The 25,270-nt window shown below is 44.8% G+C and overlaps 1 protein-coding gene across 4 annotated transcripts in view; it reads right to left on the bottom strand.

The window, feature by feature from the left end:
- Nucleotides 1–25,270, bottom strand: part of LOC140471214 (rho guanine nucleotide exchange factor 25-like) — a 346,706-nt gene that overhangs the window by 79,981 nt on the left and 241,455 nt on the right. For all 4 annotated transcript variants that reach the window (XM_072567136.1, XM_072567138.1, XM_072567137.1 and 1 more), the window contains one exon: nt 19,633–19,761. In XM_072567136.1, coding sequence (XP_072423237.1) covers nt 19,633–19,761 — 129 coding nt within the window. The remainder of the gene's footprint in view (nt 1–19,632; nt 19,762–25,270) is intronic.

Genomic DNA, 25,270 nt, shown 5'->3' with positions numbered 1-25,270 from the left:
TTCAAGAAGGCAGCTTACCTTCACCTTCTCAAGGGGCAACTAGGGACGGGCAATAAATGATGGCCTAACCAGTGATGGTCACATCCCATGACTGAATAAAAAGAAAACGTGAATGAGATCATGAGGAGGCCATTTAACCCCTCAAATTTGTTTTGCTCTTAAATTAGATGATGTCTGATCCATGTCTTGACCCCCACCTCCTCTTACTGCCTTTGCCAAATATAAATCTATCACTCATTACACCCAAAATATTGCACTTTTCAATATTGCATCTTTTACAAGATGGCACCCCAGGATGGGCTAGTAATCATGGGATGTACATACGTGTCCAGGTATTCCCAGTCTACCATCTCAATATTTCTATTTATTCTTCCAGTCTGGATCCCTAAACACACCAAATCTCCACCAAAAATAGCCAGATCTTTTTCCATCCCTGAGCCCTTAATGATGCCACTTGACATTTTTAAAGTTACAACTGCTTTGATGCCAAATATCACATTGAGCATCAGAAAAGGAAGATTAAAGACAATAGATCTTGCCTCTATACATTTGGCACCCAAGCTTTGCTTGGAGCAAGGTTTCTGTCAGCTGAAAATAAGATGGCTCCTTTGCAAATGTGTACCTTGTTCCTGTTGAATCATTTATCACCCCTTATCTCACTGCAGCACTTGTGAGCAGAAGTTATTTTGCCAACATACTACCGTGAGTGGAGTTATCTTTTGCGGAGACCCTGTCTTTTGGGTGAACTGAAGGAATGGTTAGACCATGATGCTAAGCTGAGGGAGAACGTTGGGTTTGGGCCATGATTGTCCAACACCAAAGTAGTCACACAGAGAAAGGAAGGCAACCTAATGATGCCCCCCCTCCCCCCAGCTGAGTTTCAGACCCCATCAACCACATAAAGATTGTCCACTTCCACCTTTCTGACATTGTGCACGCCTGCTGCTGTTTTAGTCCATATGTCTGTGTGGAGTTTGCACATTCTCCCTACGTCTGTGTGGGTTTCCTCTGGGTGCTTCGGTTTCGTCCCATAATCCAAAGATGTGCAGGTCAGGTGAATTGGCCATGCTAAATTGCCCATAGTGCCTAGGGATAGAATTATAGAATCCCTAGGTGTGGAAACAGGCCCTTCGGCCCAATAAGTCCACACCGACCCTCTGAAGAGTATCCCACCCAACCCCCTTCCCCGATACTCTACATTTGTCCCTGACTAATTCACCTAAATTACACATCCCTGAACATTACGGTCAATTTAGCATGGCCAAATCACCTACTGGATTCACCTGCACATCTTTGGATCGTGGGAGGAAACCCACGCAGACATGGAGAGAATGTGCAAACTCCATACAGACAGTCACCCGAGGCTGGAATCTGTGCAGTTTAAGGTGGGATTGGCCATGCCAGATTATCCATAGTGCCCATAGATGTGCAGTTTATGGTGAATTGGCCGTGCTAAATTACCCATAGTGCCCACAGATGTGCAGGTTAGGGTGAATTGGCTGTGCTAAATTACTCATAGTGCCCAGGGATGTGCAGGTCAGGTGAATTGGCCATGCTAAATTACCCATTGTGTTCAGGGACGTGTAGCTTAGGTGCATTAGTCAGGGGCAAATGTAGAGTAATAGGGGAATGGGTCTGGATGAGATACTCTCTGGAGGGTTGGTGTGAACTTGTTTGGCCAAATGGCCTGTTTCCACAATGCATGGGTTCGATGATTCTATGAAAACCCTCATCTGTGTCCTATATCTGGCTTCTCTCTCTGTCTCTGTGAAGCTGGGATGCATCCTTTTATTCAAGGTGCTAGGTATGTGTATTTGATGACAGAAAGTGATGTGACTCACTCAAACTTGATTTAAAGAAAGCATAAGAAACAGGAGTCATTCGGGCCCTCGAGCCTGTTCCACCATGACTCCTTCAACACCATTTCCTGGCATTATCCCCATATTTCTTGCTATCTTTAATATCTAGAAACCAAGTAATCTCTGTCTTGAATATTCTCAATGCCTGATCATCCACAGGTCTCCAGGGGTAGGGAGTTCTAAAGATTCACCAGCCTCTCAGTGAAGAAATCCCTCCTTAAATGGCCAACTCCTTATTCTGAGATCATGTCCCCTGGCCTAGACTGTTCCTGGTAAGAGGGAACATCTTTCTTGCACGTACCCTGTCAAGATGTTGTCTGTGCAGATGAGGTGTCCTCAGGGCATGTGTGGGCTGGTCACAGGATGCAGGATCAAGCCAACGGCACACACCAGGAGAAACAAGGGCTTTCTTGAAGTAACAGCCTATTGCATCAATGCACAAGAAACATTTTGATCATCATATCTTACAGCCTTCCGGACTCAACACTGGCGTTCAACAGTCTCATGTCACAGCCATCACTCCCATGTGTTCGAACAGAAGCCAATGATCCTGCCATTGCTATTCACAGCGCCTCGATGCTCAGCTTTTGTCACTCGTCCCATTATCAGAGATTCACAGAGTCATACAGCCCAGCAAAGGTCCTTCGGCTCCTCAGGTCTACACTGACATAAGGACCACTAAAGGAAAGGCAATGGCCTTGTGGTATTTTCAAGAGACTATTAATCCAGAGGCCCAGATAATGTTCTGAGGACCCAGGTTTGAACCTCACTGTGGCAGATAGTGTAATTTGAATTCAATAAAGATCTGGAATTAAAAGTCTAATACCGATCATGAATCCATTGTCGATTAGACAATAGACAACAGGTGCAGGTGTAGGCCATTCTGCCCTTCGAGCCTGCACCACCATTCATTATGATCATGGCTGATCATCCTCAATCAGTATCCTGTTCCTGCCTTATCTCCATAACCCTTGATTCCATTATCCTTGAGAGCTCTATCCAACTCTTTCTTAAATGAATCCAGAGGCTGGGCCTCCACTGCCCTCTGAGGCAGAGCATTCCACACAGCCACCACTCTCTGGGTGAAGAAGTTTCTCCTCATCTCTGTCCTAAATGGCCTACCCCTTATTTTTAAGCTGTGTCCTCTGGTTCGGGACTCACCCATCAGCAGAAACATGTTTCCTGCCTCCAGAGTGTCCAATCCTTTAATAATCTTATATATCTCAATCAGATCCCCTCTCAGTCTTCTAAATTCAAGGGTATATAAGCCCAGCCGCTCCAATCATTCAACATAAGATAGTCCCGCCATTCCAGGAATTGACCTCGTGAACCTACGCTGCACTCCCTCAATAGCCAGAATGTCTTTCCTCAAATTTGGAGACCAGAATTGCACACAATATTCTAGGTGCGGTCTCACCAGGGCCATGTACAGGTGCAGGAGAACCTCTTTGCTTCTATACTCAATCCCTCTTGTTATGAAGGCCAGCATGCTATTAGCCTTCTTCACTACCTGCTGTACCTGCATGCTGGCCTTCATTGACTGGTGTACAAGAACACCCAGATCTCTTTGTACTGCCCCTTTACCCAACTTGACTCCATTTAGGTAGTAATCTGCCTTCGTGTTCTTGCCACCAAAGTGGATAACCAGACATTTATCCACATTAAATTGCATCTGCCATGCATCTGTCCACTCACCTAACCTGTCCAGGTCACCCTGTAATCTCCGAACATCCTCCTCACATTTCACCCTGCCACCCAGCTTTGTATCATCAGCAAATTTGCTAATGTTACTATTAATACCATCTTCTATATCATTAATATATTTTGTAAAAAGCTGCGGTCCCAGCACTGATCCCTGCGGTACCCCACTGGTCACTACCTGCCATTCCGAAAGGGAACCGTTTATCACTACTCTTTGTTCCAACCAACTTTCAATCCAAGTTAGTACTTTGCCCCCAATACCATGCACCCTAATTTTGCTCACTAACCTCCTATGTGGTACTTTATCAAAGGCTTTCTGAAAGTCCAGGTGCACTACATCTACTGGATCTCCCTTGTCCATCTTCAGAGTTAAATCCTCAAAAAATTCCAGAAGATTAGTCAAGCATGATTTCCCCTTCATAAATCCATGCTGACTCTGACCTATCCTGTTACTACTATCCAGATGTGTCATAATTTCATCCTTTATAATTGACTCCAGCATCTTTCCCACCACTGAGGTCAGACTAACTGGTCTATAATTTGTCTATAATAATTGTACTATAATAATATAATATAATACTATAATAATAACAGTCTATAATTTCCTGCTTTCTCTCTTCCACCTTTCTTAAAAAGTGGTACAACATTTGGGGCGGCACGGTGGCACAGTGGTTAGCACTGTTGCCTCACAGCGCCAGAGACCTGGGTTCAATTCCCGCCTCAGGTGATTGACTATGTGGAGTTTGCACGTTCTCCCCGTGTCTGCGTGGGTTTCCTCCGGGTGCTCCGGTTTCCTCCTACAGTCCAAAGATTTATAAGTTGAATGAATTGGCCAAGCTAAATTGCCCGTAGTGTTAGGTAAGGGGTAGATTTAGGGGTAATTGTTGGATTGCGCTTCGGCGGGGCGGTGTGGACTTGTTGGGCAGAAGGGCCTGTTTCCACACTGTAAGTAATCTAATCTAATCTAATCTAATTAGCCACACTCCAATCCGCAGGAACTGATCCTGAATCTATCGAACTCTGGAAAATAATCACCAAAGCATCCACGATTTTTCGAGCCACCTCCTTCAGTACCCTGGGATGTAGACCATCAGGTTCCGGGGACTTATCAACCTTCAGACCTAACAGTCTCTCCAACACCAATTCCTGGCAAATATAAATTCCCTTCAGTTCAAGTCCTTCAGCCACTGTTACCTCAGGGAGATTGCTTGTGTCTTCCCCAGTGAACACAGATCTGAAGTAGCAATTCAATTCTTCTGCCATTTCTTTGTTCCCCGTAATATATTCCCCTGCTTCTGTCTTCAAGGGCCCAATTTTAGTCTTAACCATTTTTTTTGTCTTTCACATATCTAAAAAAGCTTTTACTATCCTCCTTTATATTTTTGGCCAGTTTACCTTCGTACCTCATTTTTTCTCTGCGTATTTCCTTCTTAGTAATCCTCTGTTATTCTTTAAAAGCTTCCCAGTCCTCCGTTTTCCCACTCATCTTTGCTATGTTATACTTTTTCTCTTTTGACTTTATATGTTTCTTAACTTCCCTCATCAGCCACGGCCACACAGAAATATCTGCCATTGTTCCTCCACTGTCATCCCTGCTAAGGTATTGCACCATTGAACTTTGGCCAGCTCCTCCCTCATAGCTCCATAGTTCCCTTTATTCAACTGAAATGTTGTCACTACCGATTGTTTGGAAAAATCCATCTGGTTCACTAATGCCCTTTAGTGAAGGAAATTTGCCATCCTTACCTGGTCTGGACCTACATGTGACTCCAGACCCACAGTGATGTGGTTGACTCTTAATTGCCCAGAGGGCAGCTAAGGATAGGGAATAAATGCTGACCCAGCCAGCAACGTCCTCATCCCATGAGGGAATAAAAAAAGTGCACTAATCCCAATTTCCTGCACTTGTCCCATATCTTTGAATGATATTTCAAGTGCTCATCTGAATATTTTTTCAAGATTGTAAGGTTTCTGGCCTCCACTACCTTCCCAGGCAGCGCATTCTCCAAATTCCCAATACCTGCCGAGTCAATTTTTTTCCCCCAAATCCCCTCTGAATCTCCTTCCCTTATCTAAACCTCAGTCCCCTTGTGATTGACCCCTCAACCAAGCAGGAAACAGCTGCTCTCTATTCACCCTGTCCATATCCCTTTTAATCGTGTCCCTCCTCAGTCTTCTCTACTCAAAAGAAAACAATCCAAGCCTTCTTCGTCTCTCCTGATAGCTCAATTCCTCCATCCTAAGTAAATCCAGGTGAAAGCTCCTCTAGTGCTATTACAACCTTCCTGTAGTGAGGTGACCAGAACTCCACACAGTGCATTTATCATTCCCCTTCTGCCTTGCACCATGATCCGTTTTGTCATTCCTTTTCCAAATGATCACAGATTTTGCCTGTCGTTTCTTGCTCCCATCTCCCATTCTTGTGGAAAGATGATTAATTCTCTAAATTCTTTTGGTTCTGACAATATTAGGGTGGACTTTGCCAGGGTACAGATTATCCCCAAACCTAAAGACTGGCTGGCATTTCACTGACCAGCCATCTGCCTGTCTGCCATTCAGATCACGCTAGGGGTGGAATTCATTGGATAACAGTGGCACTGACGGTCATTCAGCACAGAAAGAGACCCTTTGGTCCAACCAGTCCATGCTGAACATAATCCCAAACTAAACTAGTCCCACCTGCCTGATCCTAGCCCATATCCCTCTAAAACCTTTCCTTTTCAATTATCTATCCAAATGTCTTTTAAACGTTATAATTTCAACCACATCCACCACTTCCTCAGGACACTCAGTCCACATGTGAACCACCCTCTGTGTAAAACATTCGTGCCCATATTGAGGAGGAAGTCCTGCCCTTGGGAGTGGCCAACCAACCTGTCATCCCAGTAGCGCCAGAGAGGAATGGTGGCCACTGCTGGGACTACAAGCAATCCCAAGGAAAAATAGAAGATGTCACCCAGACTTGTAGGTGATTTTGGGAAGGTCTGGCAGAGACGTCGGGGAAGGCACTAAGGATGTGGTACCAGCTTTATGGCAGTGAGCACCCCATTCAACGGAGCACAGTGAACTCCCAGAGTAGCTAACGAATGCCCAATCCACACCCATTACAATTGGGCATGGCTCAGGAGGAGAGTGCAAGCTGTCCATTGATGGGCCAGGGGCCATCACCTCTAGCCTCTGTTGCTATTGCCTCTCTAGGCTCAGAGCCTATAGACTCTGTTGCTGAGTGTTTGCCAGCATTTTCTGTGTTTATACATTACGGGTTCTTCAATAATGCAATTCAAATAGCTGTCTTCAACCGTCCCACCTTTGGCTAAACCTAATGATTCAGACAGGACTGCCAGCTCAAAAATGCAAAAACAAGCAAATTCCCAGACTATCATATCAGGTGGTGTTTGCAGACAGAGCCCAACTTTCAGTTGGAGTCTAAATACATTGTTTTAATCCATCATCAATCATTTAAAATGTTTATAATGGAGGCATCTTGTCCCATTAGGCTCATTCAATATTAATGCCTTCTTAATGGCTGAGAGCTTGAAGCCCCTCTCTGGAGAAAGCAGTCAGCAGCCCTGGCAGCTTTGTGTTTCGGTTTGCTGGGTAGTTTCGCTGTCGGCTGGATTCATGCGGAACACACTGCTTTTGAAACAGGGTCCCAAGGGCAGTTGGCTTGGGCTTGCACTGGACTGACAATGAGCAGGAGAGATGCTGCAATTTATTCTTTGTTCCCCCCCCAGTGTTGGGTAATAATAGGCAGGATCTTATTGAGGTATTGGGGGTCTCACCAGCTGGCTGCAGAGCTGGCAAGAGAACCATGCTGCCTCTTCCAAGGAATGCCCAAAGAACCACATCCCAATGAGGCAGTGGTGCCACCGCTGTTGTATTATATCTCACAGTTAGTATGCGATATATCTATCTTTAAGAATCGTGCTTATGATATTTACACTGTGACTTTAGGTTATAAAGCTCTCAGTCTCCATCCTAACTGGGGCCACTTGAAGCAGGACTTGCTGTGTTACTGTTTGTAAACGCTTAGCATAGCCCAGCTTTTGAAATGCCTACAACTGCAAGGCATTTGGGTAGCAGATACGAGTCGAATGAATCTTTCTGTGCCACGTCACTCTGTCTAGTTCTTATGTTATGGAAGCTAACACAAATGTTGCCCCATAAGTTGCAAATACCATGCTAGAGGCACAATGCCCACATTGTGGTGGCCTATCAGCCACTGGTCGACCTTCCTCAGAATCAGACCCTGTGGAGGGGAGTTCCACACAGTGACAGTTGCAGGCTAGAGAGCTGGAGTCTTCAAAAGCAAGGGCATGGCTCCCAAGGGGTATCGCACTGCCTCAGGTCGAGACCGTCAATCAGCCACTGACTGTCTTGGAGCGTCTGAGACCCTTAAGTCATGAATTGGGTGACTGCTTCAAGCAGACTTACCATGTATCTGTTTGGCCTGCACCAAATCCTGAGTTACCCCCAAGCAGGGAATAGGTACCTTTAATGATCAAGGGGGCCTAGTGCCTGTTGGAACTCTTAATGAATACAATAAGCATTGGGCCTACCTCACAGAACTTATATGGAGCGGCAGGAGGCTATTTGGCCCATCGTACCTCCACCTTACTCAGGATCGTTGAGTGGCCTTCGATGTCGTTGGTATTTTTTTAATCCACCCCTTTCCATGGAGTCCAGGGTGGAAGGTATACTCAGCCTAGTTCTGTGACCATTGCCATTCCTTTCCCTTCATTGCCACATCTGAACCCCTTACCCAGAACTCAATGGCCTAGCAGGCTTGAACAACCAGTTGCCTTGGTTAATGCTGCAATGGGGGACTGTGGCAGATGTTCAGACCCTTATTTTCATGTGCAAATTGACCGCTCCAGGCATGGGTAAAGGATGTTGCTTATTTTTCCTCAGCCAACATGGTGGTCGGCACCCATCATGTGCACACATCCTGCTGCCTTTCTGTCATTATGAGGCCGTACAAGTGCCTGAAAAATAGGATCCCCCTGGCCTAGTTTAACTGTGTGATCCTTTGCAGCTAAATGTGACTATTATGGGTAGAAAAAAAACTATTATTTTAAATAAAGAAGCACAGCTTGAAACTGCAACTTTAGGCCAACTTATCAGGCGATTTATGGCCCTCTTGTGGTAGTGCCCCTATCTCTGTGCTGGGAGGCCTGGGTTCAAGTTCCACCTGCTCCACAGATGTGTCATCACATCCCTGAACAGATTCATTCAAAAAATAGGTTAAATATTTTTTAAAAACATAAACATTATCAGGAGATTCATCATTTTAGAAAGATCAACAATATGCACTGAAGGCAAAAACTCTTGTGATCGTTATATCATTAAGAATCACATCAATGCTAGTATCTCCTTGCACAGATGTGCTAAATAGTCCCTCTTATCTAAAAATTAATTTTTAATGTCGGCCCCAAATACCATTCTGCTCCATGAACCACTTGATTATCTCAGTCCTTGAATCTCACTTTCAACCAGTTTTGTTTCCATGTCGATTTGAGAGAGTTAATGGACACACTGTCTCTGCCTCAGCAAGAGACTTCCCTCAATGTTGTGTGTCGAGTCACCTCAGGGCTGCAGATTCTCATTGTGTGGTCAGCTAGCCACCAAACCACACTATCACTTACACAGGCTATATGCTCCAGATGGATTAGTATACACAGTAATTATACAAAACACTGGCTGGTAAACAGGACTGACACTGACTTTAGTATAGATTAGAGCGGTGCTGGAAAAGCACAGCAGATCAGGCAGCATCCGAGGAGCAGGAAAATTACCATTTCGGGCAAAAGCCCTTCATCAGGAATGGAGGCAGGGAGCCTCCAGCCTGACACTGACTGTAACCGCTAGTCATAAGTCATTTATTGAGCTCCTACAAGCACTCTCAACACATTGCCATAAGAGTCTGCCCCTGAACATCCAGATGAAAGGAGGTATTGAAATGCTTGTGCTGCCACTACCCAAGCTGTGCCACCACTATCCAAGCTGTGCCAGGCTTCACAAAGAGGGCAGTGACAGTTATCCTGTACCAGATATTGATATCAGCACAGCACTTGGCACAGGAAGCAAAAGTCAGACACACATTCTGTAGCACCTTTCCCAACCTTCGGATGTCCCAGAGTGCTTTTTAGCAGTAGTAACTGCTTCAGGCACTGTTGCTATTGTATGACTGGAAATACAGAGGATAATGTGGGAATAGCAAGCTCCCACAAGCAGCGATATAATAATAAACGGATTAAGCCGTTTTCCAGTGTTGCTGGTTGACAGATAAACATTGACTGGGACCAGAACTCCCCTGCTCATCTTAGACATGGGTTTTTTTTTACATCCACTTGAGAGAGCAGATGAGGTCGCAAGGCTCAGTGTCTCATCTGAAAGACAATGCAGCCTGCATTTTGTAATAAGTCTCCAAAGTGGACCTTTTGACTCCAAAGCAAGATTACAATGATTTGCACTGTTGCAGTACCTGCACTTATCTTGGGAGCAGAAATGTAGAAAGGTGTAAAGATGCAAAATTCTCATGCTCCAAAAAGAATCTAATTGAGTGTAAAATGCTTTGGGATGTCATAAAAGGCACTATATAAATGCACATTCTTTGCTTCTTTTATTTTAAACCTAGAAGAGGACTTCTGTTTCTTTGGAGATGCCCCAACTCTGCCAAATGGCCTTGGCGGGAGGGTATTTTCATGTTGGAAGCTGGTCTCCTGACCTTAGCTATAATAGCACCATTGGCACAGCCCACTCCTGAGCAACTCTCTGCTCCCAGGTCCCCAATTAAATTCCAGGACAGCTGAATCGATGGGATGTTTCTGAAAGCCAGGTTGCGAGAGAAATTGCCCACCGTGCTGCATCTCTGCTCAGGACCAGTAAAACAAAGAGTGATGCTGGGGTTAAGGCAACGAGAGGCCAATGGCGGAGAAGCAAAACTTAGTGATGCGCAAGAGATGGACTGCAGAGATCTTGGAGGGTGGTTCAGGCTGGACAAAGGTTACACAGCGAGACAGAGAGGGGGAGTGAGGCTGTGGAAACATTGGAAAAAGAAGGAAGCAAGAAACGCATGTTTCAGAGAACACATTCCATCTGACTTGCTTCGGAGTTCAGAAACTTTCAGGAACCTGGCAAGGAGTTACAACATTGTTGCTAGTGTAAAACAGACAATGCCAGATTCAGTCAACCTGTCCTTGGAAACTGAAATGAAGAGTGGCATGTCATGGGCATCTCTCATACTACACTGCTGGCCAAAGTCAAAACGATAACCTTTATTTCTCTGGGCTTAAACTGCTCGATCTTCAGTGACTGGGATGATGATCTTGTTCCACTTCTGAGAATGAATGAACTCCAAATTTAATACACGCAAGGTTCCACCTCAGGTGCCATCAGCCTTGGCTGAACCACTTGAAACAAAATCGGGTCCTCCTCTGGTCTGCTAAAACTGCGCACTCTTCCAGGATCATCCTCTGCCTTCTTCACTGAAAACCGATTTTGTAAACCCCTCTCCATTACCTCTTCAACCCTCATCCAATCACCCAACTGGATAGCTCTCTTTCCAATCTGTCAACTGGATAGCTCCCTTTCCAATCACCCAATAGGTACCTCCCTTTCCTGTTCTCCTGAAGCCTGACTCTGAAATCTTCCTCTGGCTTCTCTCCACCTTCTTCTCTTGCCTTTTCTAAGTTCACCTGTCTATCAGACCCACCTCTTGCTCCTAGTCCCAGTAAACTGTTGACCACCCAACTGTCCCTCCCCGTCTCCATGATAGCCAACATTGTGAATGGTTTTCTCTCTCTCTCTCTTCAGATGTTGTCCCTCTTTCTCCCCTTTACATTTGTCATTGTCACCCCCTCCTCCAAAACAAACCATCGCTTCACCCAGCCATCCTTACAAATGTCGGTCCCACCTCCAGCCTCCCTTTCCTCTTTGAACCTCACACATCCATTCCTATCTTTCCTAAAGCTCCATGATTGAACACTCCACTCAGGTTCCTGTCCGTGCCTCTGCTGGAAACAGCTCTGATCAAAGTTACCGATGAGTTCCTGTGTGACTGACTGTGGTAAACATTCCCTCCTCAGTCTCCTCGAGCTGTCTGCAGCCTCTGACACAGTGACCATCCCATCATCCTCCAGCCCCTCTCCACTGTCACCCATTTCCTTCCTTATCCACCTCCTCGTAACCAGAGAATCACCCACAATAGCTTCTCTTCCTGCGCCTGTTCCCTCAGATAATCCCCCAAGGATCGATGCTTGTTCCCCACCCATTTCTCATCTCGGTGCTGCCCCTCAGTGAAGACACACTGTTCATTTTCCCACAGACACTGACCCACCTCCAGCTCTACCTCTCCATCACCTCCCTCTCTCTCCCTCCCTCTTTCCTTCTCTCCCTCCACTGGTGCTGCGTTCCCAGACTGCCGATCCAACATCCCATCCTGGCTGAGCAGGAATTCAGGGATTGATATCGGGCGGACTGATGTCATTGTTTACTTTCCCTGCTCCAAACTCTGATATTGAGCTCCTGACTCCACCCGTCTCTGACAGAGAACCAGTCTATCCAGAACCCGGCTGTAAAATCTGATCCTGAGATAAGCTTGTTGACCTCACCTCAGCCTCAGCTCATATGCTGCTGAAGCCCACAACAACATCTCCATACCTGGAGATGTTATTATTCCAACGCATACAAACTGCTGGAAATTTGGGGTCAGCCAAAACTCTGGTGCCCATGAATAAACTCAGTCAGTCCTATTCTCCGATCACCCCCCCACCCTGTGCTCCTTAACCTAAACTCACTCCCAGGGGAGTAACACCAAAACTTTAAAATTCGCATCCACATTTACAAATCCTGTCATAGCGTCAACTGTCCTTGTCTCCATCACCCCCTCCAATCCCCTACACCCCCTCCCTATCTCTGTAACCTCCTCCAGTCCCCTACGCTCCCTCCCTACCTCTGTTACCTCCTTCAGCACCTACACCCACTTCCTATCTCTGTAACCTCCTCCAGCCCCTACACCCTCTCCCTATCTCTGTAACCTCCTCCAGCCCCTACACCTCCCTGGGGACTCTGTGCTCATCTCATCTCCTTGAGCACCCTAGAGTTTGATTGCTCCAGCCAACCTCTCCACTTCACCTTCCTCATTTGAGATGGGCCTGAAAACCAACGTTCTCGATTATGTTTCTCAGTCAACCCAACACTGCTTTTAGAGTCGTCGGGTTTTTACAGTGTGGAATGAGGCCCTTTGGCACATTGTGTCTGTGCTAGTCATCAAACCTCCATCCATTCTGATGCTCTGTTCCAACACTTGGCTTGTAGCTTTATACTATCTCACTATCAAAATAGTTCTTACATGTATTGAGGGTTTCTGCCTATACCACCCTTTCTGACAGTGAGTTTCAGATTCTCACCACCCACTGGGTGAAAAAGTATTTCCTCAAATCCCCCTTTAAATTTTGTGCTCCTACTGTGCCCCCTGGTCACTGACTCCTTGAATAAGGGGAAATGTTTCTATCCATCTACCCTGTCTATTCCCCTCAGAACTAGATACACTTCCATCCGATTCCCCCTCAGCTCTAAGGAAAACAACACCAGCCTATCCAGTCTCTCTTCATCGCTTAAATATCCAGCCCAGGCTATATCCTGACATATTTCCTCTGCACCCTTTCTTGAAGAGATTTCCTGCAGTATGGAAACAGGCCCTTCGGCTCAACGAGTCCACACTGACCCTCCAAAGAGTAACCCATCCCCCTACCCTATATTTACTCCTGACTAATGCACCCAATATTATGGGGCAATTTCCCATGGCCAATTCACCTAAGCTGCACATCTTTGGATTGTGGGAGGAAACCCACGCAGACATGGGGAGAATGTGGAAACTCCACACAGACAGGCACCCAAGGCTGGAATCGAATCCAGGTTGCCGACACTATGAGGCAGCAGTGCTAACCACTGAGCCACCATGCCAGTTCTTGTGAAGCACCTTGGACTACTTTCCTGTGTTATAGGTGCTTTGTAAATGTAAGTTGTTGTTGTTACAGCAATATTTTAAAACCAGATCAGTGCTCATCTGCGTATAGAGTTAAGTTTAAGACAGAAGGACCTTGCTTTCAGTTTCCTTCCTCCCAAAGCACAGGGGGTAAGATTCATCGAAGTCAGCAAATGTGGAGATCCTTGTCTGTGGCTTAACTGAACAAAAATAATCTGCTGAGAGCCAGATTCAGCGGTGCCAAAAGCAGTCATTTCCCAGAATTCCCTGGGTTACATTGTGTGTGTATTATATTATATTTCAGATCTGTGAGAGCCAAATTAATCACTCGAGTGGTTATTCATATGAGTACACTTCATGCAACCTTAACAACTTTTGCAACAGAAAATACTGAAAGATTCCTGTCAAGTGTATTATGCACCCGCACCACAGCAAATTAATGGCCTTTTTTGGGCAGTGTCTTTGTTTCTTTGGACTGCAGTCCTTAGTCAACACACAAAACGCCTTTCTCCTCCTCAGGACAGGTCATCAACTGAGTGATTGTCCATCGCCGCTTACTCCCCTGGCCAGTTGGGCTCATGCCAAGAAGTCTGCCCGCTTGTGGTGCCAATTAGGCTGCTCATGTACACGTGGCGACCAGGAACATTAGCGAAGGTGCACCAACAGCTTGTGACAGAAAAAAAAGCTAACCTCAAGCCCTGCCAAACAAAGCTGACAACTCAAAACCTCAGCAGGACAGGAGAAAATATTGGCTGTGCTTGATGTTCACCACAAAGAGCCAAGCATGAAAGAATATACGATGGATAGCTGTGAAGGATAGGTCTGTGAATTTCTCTCTCCCTATCCAGAATGATCAATCTCCTCACTCCCACAGCTCTGACATGAAGGAAAGTACATTTTTAAAAAGAAAGTGATTGTATAAATGAGAGAGTTTGCGGGTGTGCGCGCGTATGTCTGTGGGGGTGAGCAGGTGTCTGTGTGTGTTTGTGTGAGTGTGAATGTAAGCATGTGTCTGTGTTTGTGTCTGAGTGTGTGTGTGTCTGCATATGTGGTGAGCATTTGTGAGAGTGCAACTGTGTAAGAGCATTTGCGTGTGAGTGTGAATGTTTTTATGCGTGTGTGTGTGTGTGTGTGTCCTTCTCCATCTCTGTAATTCCCTTCATCAAATTTATCCAGTAATTTCAGTCCAGGCTTGGATTGAGTTTGTGCATTTTGTAATTTACAGTTGGCACTGAAGTGAAACCTGCAGTTAAAAATCCTGGAGCTGTCATCTTTGAGCAGGCTTGTCTCCAAGGGGTGCATTGAAAGGGCATCCTATTGAAGGGACACAAACTAGATCCTTATGAACTGACTCAGATAGACTCGGTGTTGAGAGCAAACATAAGTAGCCAACTTAGTGTGACATTCAATAAAGTATCGGAGTTGGACATCTCAAGGAATCAAGCAGAGGATGGAGAATGCTGCAGAAACTCAGCAGATCTGATAGCATCTGTGGAGAGAGAAAAACACAGTGGACGTTTTGAGTCCAGTATGATTCTTTGACAAAACTATCTCCACGCCTGAAGAAGACTCACACCAGACTCGAAATATTCACTCGGTTTCTCTCTCCACGGGTGCTGCCAGACCTGCTGAGTTTCTCCAGCATTCTCTGCCTATGTTTCAGATTTCTGGCACACACATTGTTTGGCTTTTATGGAAGGGAAGAGGTTGCTTTTGTCTAATATGGTGTCCAGGTAACTATCGCCCTCCCTGCTATGATGCAATGTCTGAAGCTCAGACTCCAGCTCCTCAATTCAGAGTTGCTGGAGCTGCAAACACCTACTACAGACATGCTCACTATGAACCACCTTGTGTCCAGCAGCTCCCACATGATCGAGTGTAAGATTGGTGAGTATTTCTAGTCTTTAAAGTAAAAGTTCTCTTATTCTTTTTCTCTAGAATAGCTTGGTTGATACAATATTGATATGAGTGCATTAAAAAAGGGGTAAAATACAACAGCCATCAAAATAGAGATTCTTCAAGTGTAAAGAGCAGGGGTATTAGAGTGATTTAATTCATAACTTTAGTAAACGACACGACAGATGGCAGGTCAGGTGATATGCTGCAGATGCAACATGCTTTGCCATATTTGTCTTCCCATCACAGCTCCCAGGCTCCTTCACAGTCAGCTCTGTGGGATCTTTAGCATCTTATCAGGACAGGGAGAACTTCTGTTTGAGTCGATTCCAACATTTCAAGCTACTCAGACCACAGCTGGATTACTATGAATGGTTTTTGGTCCCCTTAGCTAAGGAAAGATGGACTGACATTGGAGACAGTCCAGAGAAAGTTCACTCGGCTGATTCTGGATATGGAGGGACTGTCTTATGAGAAATTGAATACATTGTGTTTGTACTTGGAGTTTAGAATAATGAGGTGAAAATGTGTTGCTGGAAAAGTGCAGTAGGTCAGGCAGCATCCAAGGAGCAGGAGAATCGACATTTCGGGCATGAGCCCTTCTTCAGGAATGAGGAAAGTGTGTCCAGCAGGCTAAGATAAAAGGTAGGGAGGAATAATGAGGTGACCTGATTGAAACATCTAAAATTTTTAGGGGGCTTGACAGGTGAGATGCTAAAAAGTTGTTTCCTCTTGTTTTCCCTTCTTTCCCCACCTTTAAGACAGAGAGGAGGAGGAATTTCTTCTCTCACAGCAGACAGAATCTGTGGAATTCTTTACCACCAGGGCTGTTGAGGCTGGGTCATTAAGTATATTCAAGGCTGAGACAGAGAGATGTTTAATCAGGAGGGAATAAGGGCAATGTGGAAAAGGCAGGAAAGTGGAGTTGAGGATTAGATCAGCCAAGATCTCATTGAATGACAACAGAGACCATATGTACTAAATGGCCGACTTCAGCTCCAATATTTTATAGTCTTCTCTAACTCTCTCCCTCCCTTGTCCAATTCTCACATGTCGTTCTCCACCTCCCTCACTCTGTTCTTGTTTTTTGTCACCTTCCCTCCACATCTTCTGTCCATATCTCACAATGTCTCATCTCAGCCTCTGTTTTGCTTCTGGCAGTGACATCAGCATGCAGAAGACAAGTTTCTGTTTGCAATCCAACGTATTGAGATCACAATCAAATCGTCAACTGCTGTAATTGAATCTCATCTCTTTTGATGTCTTTGTTTTGCCCAATTTCATTTACTGTGTCCTTTCACTGCAAAGTTAACTAGAATTATCTGACATTTGGAGAATTATTTGTCAGAATTGTTCAAATTCCTTTTAATGAAGGTCAACTGGTTTATTATCCCTGGGTTCAGACTGGACAGAAGCTCCCTTAGTTCAGGAAGGAATGACAAGTCACAAGCCTTTTGTCCTCTTTGTAATTGGCTCCCTCATCAACACAGATCATGACGGGTGAAATATATACCCAAGCTGCAGCAAATATGTACTCCTGCCCTCTTGTGGTGCAGTGGTACTGTCCCTAACCCTGAGCCAAAAGGACTTGGTTCAAGTCCCACTTCCTCCAGAGGTGTGTAATAACATCTCTGAACAGGGTGATTAAAAAAAAATTAATTAAAAAATTGAATAGACTGCCTTATTAAAGTTGGAAATGAACTTTTAAATTGCCTGTTATTATTTAACCTATGTTTCCTAATCAACCTTCTCAGAGATGATTTGGAGGTGCCAGTTTTGGACTGGGTGGACAAAGTTAATAATCACACACCACTAGGTTATAGTCCAACAGGTTTATTTGGAAGCACTGGCTTTCAGAGCGCTGCCCCTTCATCAGGTGGTTGTCCTGATGAAGGTGCAGCGTTCTGAAAGCTGGTGCTGCCAAAAAAATCCTGTTGGACTATAACCTGGTGGTGTGTGATTATTAACCTTCTCAGAGATGTTATTATTCACCTCTGGAACAGGTAGGACTTGAACCCAGGCCCTCTGCACTACCCCTGCACCAGAAGGGGGCCCGTGACTTCAATGACAGTTACTCATGATTTGAATATATAGACAGTAATTAAAATAATTCAAGATCAACGTGAACGTGGGCCAGTTGAGATGACTAACAGAGGTATGTAAGATAAATACATGGGGGAAAGAAGGAATGGTGATAGGGTGAGATTGGGTGGGAGGAAGTCTGTCTGGACCAGTGGGAGCAATTAATTTATTGCTGTGCTGTAAATATCTACATATAAACCTCTGATTACAAATGGAAGTTTAAATCTTTTCTAAAAACAATCCCATTCAGAGATTTTTAATGGATATGTATCATAGTTGGAAATGAATATGAACTTATTAAGAATATTACTGCTGTGAAATTTATACTGGGTTGAGTTTTGTTCTGGGAAAAGGGGCTGTTAACTAACTGAACAAGATCAGGTTTCTTGCTCCCTCAGTCAGTTGAATCACTTCACAAAGTATTCTTAATTCCTTTGTCACTTTCACTTCACTATCTTAAAGAGTTTCTAGTCAGTTTCATCCCGCTGGTCAACTGCACTTGCTTACTCCGTTGTAATTGCTCAGTCTGTTTCAATGGCTCAATTATGCTCCGTTGGTCAGTTTCAATCTCTTACTCGGTTTCAGTTTTTTGGTTAGTTGTGCTCTCTTGGTTAGTTTCACTGTGTTGTTGCATGTTTCCTTGTCCCCACTGCTTCTGGCTCCCCTTGATCTTGGCTACAGGAAAGGTGCCAAACTGCTTGTGTACTTGCTCACCAGTAATGATGGAATAACAACACTTGTGGATGAGGTCCCTTCACTCTCCTTATAAAACATGGACTATGTCTCTTCACACCTTTATCAAACTAACATCATAGCTCTCCATAAGTCATGTTGTTTTTGGCCACACAGAAAGACTAGCTACTCAGCATTATTGATTGTTTTTAGAGTTTTGTTTGGCTTTTCTGAAGTCCTTTACAAATAATGGTGGCCAACTAAGTACTTTATGTGCAGTGGTGTCAATATTTCATAAAGTACCAACTGAATCTCCTCAAATGTTTACCCCACTGGTAAGTAATTTGTCTGAACAAAATAAGTATTAATATTTTCAGAAGTATTTTTGTTTCTGGTACACCTTATTAGATAGATCTTCCCACAAAACATTTTTCCCATTGTGTTTATGATGGTAAATGAAATGTTGTCATTTATTACAAGGGGAAAGATTTGCGATATTGGATATTGGTGGGACCACAGCTGGAGGACTGTGTACAGTTTCAGTCTCTTTACTTAAGACAGCGTGAGAAGCAACTGATACCTGGGATGAAGGAATTGTCTTATGAGGAAAGGTTGGATGGGCTGGGCCTGTATTTATTGAAGTTTAAAAGAATGAGAGGTGATCTGATTGAAACAGATTTGATTGGGGTGGCACAGTGGCTAGCACTGCTGCCTCACAGTGAGCTGGGCTCAATTCCAGCCTTGGGCAACTATCTATGTGGAGTTTGCACATTCGCCCTGTGTCTGCGTGGGCTTCCTCTGGATGTGCAGGTCATGCTCAACTGCCCCTAGTGTCCAGGGATGTACAGGCTGGGTGGGTTAGCCATTGGAAATGCAGGGTTGTGGGGTGGGTCTGGGTGGGATGCTCTTCAGCGGATCACTGTGGACTTGATGGGCCGAATGGCCTGTAGAGATTCTATGATCTTGACAAGTGGGAAGCTGAAAGGATGTGTCATCTTGGAGAAGAGACTAAAGTAACTTAAAAATGAGGAGTCTCCCATTTAAGATGGACAATTCTTTCCTCTCAGAGGGTTATGAGTCTGTGGAAGTCTCTTCCCCAGGCCAGTGCAGCCCAGTACATTCATTTTTAAAGCAGAGGTAGAAACATTCTTGAGGAATCAAACTTTATCGGGAGGGGCAGCTCGGAAACTGGGGTTGAATGGATCAGCCATCATCTTAATAAATGGCACAGCCAGCTGAAGAGACTGGGTGGTCTACTCCTGTACCTAACTCACATGTTTATATATTGAGAATCTGTGCACCTTCTTTACTTTTAACCCTGTAAGAACAATCTATTGTTTGTTGCCGTATTTGAAGCTGATTGTCCCAGGACTGCATGATGTGGGCCACTCTAACGACCAAGAAAAGGAGATGAAGATTACATCGAAGACCTACTGCAGCATCCTGTTCTTCCATCTCCTTCTTTGGGATGTCAGTAAGCGCTGTCGGTGACTCCGGAATCACAGCTGGTGTTTGTTCGTCTCGGGATAATCTGCGGCTCAGTGATCCATCCTTCCAGCCTTTCTGTCAAAAGTGAAAGGAAACAATGACAACCTGAATCCATTCATTTGGAGCCAGAGAAGGCTGATTCCAGGGTCCCGACATCCCAGTGCACAAGTGATCCCAATTCATAGCAGCACACCCTTCTATCTGTTACATTCAGTACACAGGAAACCACAGGTAACATGCCATGATATCCCATGACATGCTTCCTACCAGTGTCTCTCCACAATGGAACCACAGGGTTACCATCAGATATATGAATAGGAGGCCATGTGGCCTCAAGCCTGCTCCACCATTCAACAGGATCATGGCTGATCCGACATTCACTTCATACATTTTCCCCTTAACCCCATGATTCTCAACTGATCAAGAATCTCCCTCTCTTTCAGAAATGAGATAACAAGAATCCAGAGACAGTATTTCATAGAATCCCTATAGTGTGCAAACAGGCCATTTGGCCCAACAAGTCTACACTGACCCTCCACAGAATAACCCACCCAGACCCATTCCCTTACCACTCTACACTTACCCCTGACTAATGCACCTAACCCACACATCCCTGAACACTATGGGCAATTTAGCATGACCAATTCACTGATCCTGCACATCTTTCGATTGTGGGAGGAAACCCACGCAGACACAGGGAGAACATGCAAACTTCACACAGACAGTCACCCGAGGCTGAAATCGAACCCAGGTCCCTGGTGCTGTGAGGCAGCAGTGCTCGCCACTGAGCCACCATGCCATCCTGTATGTTCCTGTTAGGGTGAAAGGCAAGACTAGTAGGTGTAGGGGATACTGGACGACTAGAGAAATTGAGGCCCTGGTCAAGAAAAAGAAGGAAGCATATGTCAAGTATAGACAGCAGGGATCTCTAGAAAAGTATAAAGGCAGTAGGAGTATACTTAAGAGAAAATCAGGAGGGCAAAAATAGGGTGAAGGAAAAAAACAAAGACTCTATAAGTACATTAAGGGCAAAAGAGTAACTCAGAGAGAGATTAGGGCCTCTTAAAGATCAGCAAGGCAGCCTATATGTGCAACGGAGATCGGTGGGATACTAAATTAATATTTTGCATCACTGTTTACTCAGGAATGAGAGCATGATGAAGGGCTTATGCCCGAAACGTTGATTCTCCTGCTCCTCGGATGCTGCCTGACCTGCTGTGTTTTTCCAGCAACACATTCTTGACTCTGATCTCCAGCATCTGCTGTCCTCACTTTCTTTTATGTGAACATAGGAGGTATGGTTAGTAAGTTTGTACATGACACCAAAATTGGAGGTGTAGTGGACAGCAAAGAAAGTTATCTCAAGAGTAACGGGATCTTTATCAGATGGGCAAATGGGCCAAGAAGTGGCAGATGGAGTTTTTGGAAAGGCAAATCTTAGCAGGACTTATAAACTTAATGGTAAGGTCCTGGGGAGTGTTGCTGAACAAAGAGACCTTGGAGTGCAGGTTCATAGCTCCTTGAAAGTACAGTCACAGGTAGATAGGATAGTGAAGAAGGCATTTGTACGCTTTCCTTTATTGGTCAGAGTATTGAGTAAAGGAGTTGGGTGTTCATGTTGTGGCTATGCAGGACATTGATTCAGCCACTTTTGGAATACCGTGTTCAATTCTGGTCTCCCTGCTATAGGAAGGATGTTGTGAAACTTGAAAGGGTTCAGACAAGATTTACAAGTATGTTGCCAGGGTTGGAAGATTTGAGCTATAGGGAGAGTTTGAATAGGCTGGGGTTGTTTTCCCTGGAGCATTGGAGGCTGAGGGGTGAAGGGTAAATAGACAAGGTCATTTCTCTGGGGTGGGGGAATCCAGAACTAGAGGTTTAGGGTGAGAGAGGGAAGATTTAAAAGGGACCTAAAGGCAACATTTTCACGCAGAGGGTGGTACGTGTATGGAATGAGCTGCCAGAGGAAGTGGTGGAGGCTGGTACAATTACAACATTTAAAAGACATCTGGATGGGTACATGAATAGGAAAGGTTTTGAGGGATATGGACCAAATGCTGGCAACCGGGACTAATTTAATTCAGGATATCTGGTCAGCATGGATGAGTTGGACCGAAGGGTCTGTTTCTGTGCTGTACATCTTTATGACTCTGTGACTCTCAGCCTTAACTATAACAAGGACTTTGCCCCGACAGCTTTGTGTGGCAAAGAGTTCCAAATACACTCACCCCTCTCAGAGAAGGAATTCCTCCTCATCTCAGTCTTAAAATGACACCCCTTTATTCTGAGACTATACCCTCTGGTCCGAAACTCTCCCATGAGGGGAAACCTCCTCTCAGCATTTTCCCTGGCCCCTTCAGAATCTGATGAGATTTGATCAATAGCTCATTGGATGGAATGGTGGCTCAGTGGTTAGCACTGCTGCTTCACAGCACTAGGGACCACAGTTTGATTCCAGCCTTGGGCAACTGTCTGTGTGGAGTTTGCATATTCCTCCTGTGTCTGCATGGGTTTGCTCTAGTTTCCTCCCACAGGCCAAAGAATCGCAGGTTAGGTGGATTGGCCGCGGGAAATGCAGTGTTACAGGGATAGAGTAGCGGGTGGGTCTGGTTGGGATGCTCTTTGGAGGGTTGGGATGGACTGAATGGTCTGCTTCCACATTGTACCACAATTATTCAGGGTCTGAGTGATTCTATTTAAATTACATTTGGCACACAACCAGGATCTACCATGATCCTGATTTGGAGCCACTCAGTGCCTTCACACATTATATCATTGACATCACTGCATCATCTTATAGGTTGGAGGACCTTTAGTAGGACTTGCTACAAACAGTTGGCAGCTAATAGCCTGGTTGTATTGGGCATCACAAGGTACATTACCAGAAACTAGCACAAACTGTTTGATTTTTGCCCAGCAGAGAGCAGTCTGCTCATTCAGCAAACATAACCTGTCTTGCTAAACTACAGTAACACCTCCTGATAAAAGCAGGATTATTTCTTCAGGAAAATGCAGTTATTGAAGGATAGTTACAAAATACAAATGAAGTGCGTAAACTCAATCCCAGTCACTTCATGTGTGTGTGACGGTACTGTGTCTTTAAGGGAGATGTGTTCTGTGCTGCCCTTCTTGCAAACAGGGGTTGCCACAGTGTTACCGGAATATCTGTTTCAGAAGCAGTAGGGAAACAACTTTGAGCTCCCTGAGTGCTTGTTTTAAATTAGACCAAAGTAGGTGGAGTCAAGCTCCCACAGAGCCAGGGTTTCAGTTTTGCTTTCATTCGGGATTTGCAGTTGGCTGTTGAAGCAGATAGATATAGCGCTCTGTCTCTCTCTCTCCCTGCTGCAGCTAATAGCTCAGGTTCTCTCTCTAGCTGGATTCATTCAGTTGGTTCCTTCTCCTGGACTGGGGGAGATAGCATGTGAGGAAAATCGGTTTTGCTGAATTTGCCTTTTCCAAGGGTGTGTTTATGCATTTTGGAACAGTTGATGATTTGTAGCTAAATAACACATTATTTTGTGAAGTATTTTGATAGAATTAACATTACGCCAATTCTTCCTTTTTTGTTTGTATTTTAACTGTGGTGTAAGAATAAAGTATATTTTGCTTAAAGCCTCATGGTGGACCAAGTAAACCACATCAAGAACACAGCTTACACTTGCCTTTAAACACAATAAAAAGTTCAAATCTAGGCTATCTCCTTGATATATTTTGAAGGAGTTTGGTCTGGTCCATAACATGCGTGACTGATGGGGAAATTACCCATTCAAGTCTGTTCTGGTTAGGATTTATGAAACCATCAGATTAACACCAGTGTTTATTCTCAGACTGACTGGTACAATGACTCTCTGGGATACAGATGAACCTAGCCATGACTGATGAACTGCTGGCCGCAAACATTCCTATCAGAATTCGTCAGTGACATCCCTGGGATGGAGGTCCAGTGGGCACTGAATGGCAGGGACTGGCAAATGGGGTAGAACTCAACAACAGCAGGATGTCAACTAGAAGTGAGGACAGTGAGTGATGGGTTGGCGTTTCACCCATCTTGTGAATGCCTGACATTGAAGAAGAGGCCAGGCAGGTAAGTTGATGCCATCCACTGGATTTCTCACCCATCCTGCCTCCGCTGCCCTAGTTGTATTAGGCACTGCAAGATACTGCCATCCAGAAAGTGCTATGTAATGGTGAAGACAGCACAAGGGTGTTTTTAGATTGCGATACAATTCCTGGTGGGCCACAGTTCAGCTTGTGGACCAGATTACAAATGTACAGGGCCATTGTGAGAGGCTAGGCAGTATGAATCGAGTTTCCAGTAGCTATAGGTCCTGAGCACAAAATCAACCACAATGTGGCACCAACTTAGCAGTCTAGTTACACCGGCTACAGGATGACTGGTGTGAGGAATGGAAATCGGCATGCTATGGCAGAAGGGTATTTTCCAAAACTGGGGCAAACCACCTTGTGCCATCCAGCCTCATGGGCAAACCAGCAGCACCAATTCTGGCACAAGGAGTACCCAACATATGCATAATGGCTGACACCAGGCCAAAAGGTGGGTTAGGGACTCATCTCTCAAGTGTGTTCAAAGTCCTTGCTCTGTCCCTGTCAGGTCAGGGACTCTGTTACCGTAAAGACTTCAATGTCTGGTTTTTCTGTAGTTTTGATTGTGGAATAAAATGGGAAAAGGATTGATTTAAAAAAAAACTCAAAGGAATTGTTGCGCTTTTTAAAAACTAGTGACTGGGACTCTTTGTCAGTTGTGTTTACATGGCTGCTTTTCAGGCAGTGGAAGAGGAGAGATAAGCCTGAAGATAACTCTTCTATTGGATCCTGAGCAGTTGATGTAAATGAACAATACAGAGGCAGAAGGTCTCCAGACTGGAAGCAGCAGGGTCTATCTCTGTATCTCTGCAGCAGAGTAACTAGAGTCTAGAGACAGTCAGTTCTCTTTTTCCAGCACTTTGTTAGAGGTTGTTGCCACTAAGTAGTGACTATGAAACTGAACAAGTAATGTGTAGTCCCTGGATTCCCAGTAAAGAACTGAGAATGTGGAGAAAGAGGATCAATAAACAGATGGTCTTGTGAAGATAAAGGAATATCTCATTGAAGCCTGTGAACTGGTGTTATTGAACTGTGTTTCCCCACTGGTAACACCAATCTTGTGCATTGTCTGTCTATGTAGGGATTTTAAAAAGGTTTTAGAGTTTCAAGGAGCAGAGTATATGTCGGTGGTTCATTGTTTTGTTTACCTGTAGCTAGAGCTTAATTTTGGAATAAACGATAGTCTTGTTAACAGCAGGAACCTGGTCAGTGTTTTCTGTTAACCTAAATGTGCAGTTGAGCATGTAGGTGGCACACACTGCTGTGACTGAACTTTGGTGGTTGAGGGAGTGGAGGTTGGAGGTGAGTTTCACTCATTTTCATTTCAGGCTTATACTGGCAGCCATACGACCGCATCCATCATTAGAAAGGCACAAATGTGATGGTCTGATTGGACCTAATTTCAGTACAGCACCATCCTGACTCCTCACATACTGAAGCAATCACTGTCCAAAAGCAACAAGACCTCAACAATGGCCAT

This window comes from Chiloscyllium punctatum, chromosome X, assembly GCF_047496795.1.
Source record: "Chiloscyllium punctatum isolate Juve2018m chromosome X, sChiPun1.3, whole genome shotgun sequence".
Classification (NCBI taxonomy): Eukaryota; Metazoa; Chordata; class Chondrichthyes; order Orectolobiformes; family Hemiscylliidae; genus Chiloscyllium; species Chiloscyllium punctatum.
This window is presented reverse-complemented; position numbering and strand designations above follow the sequence as displayed.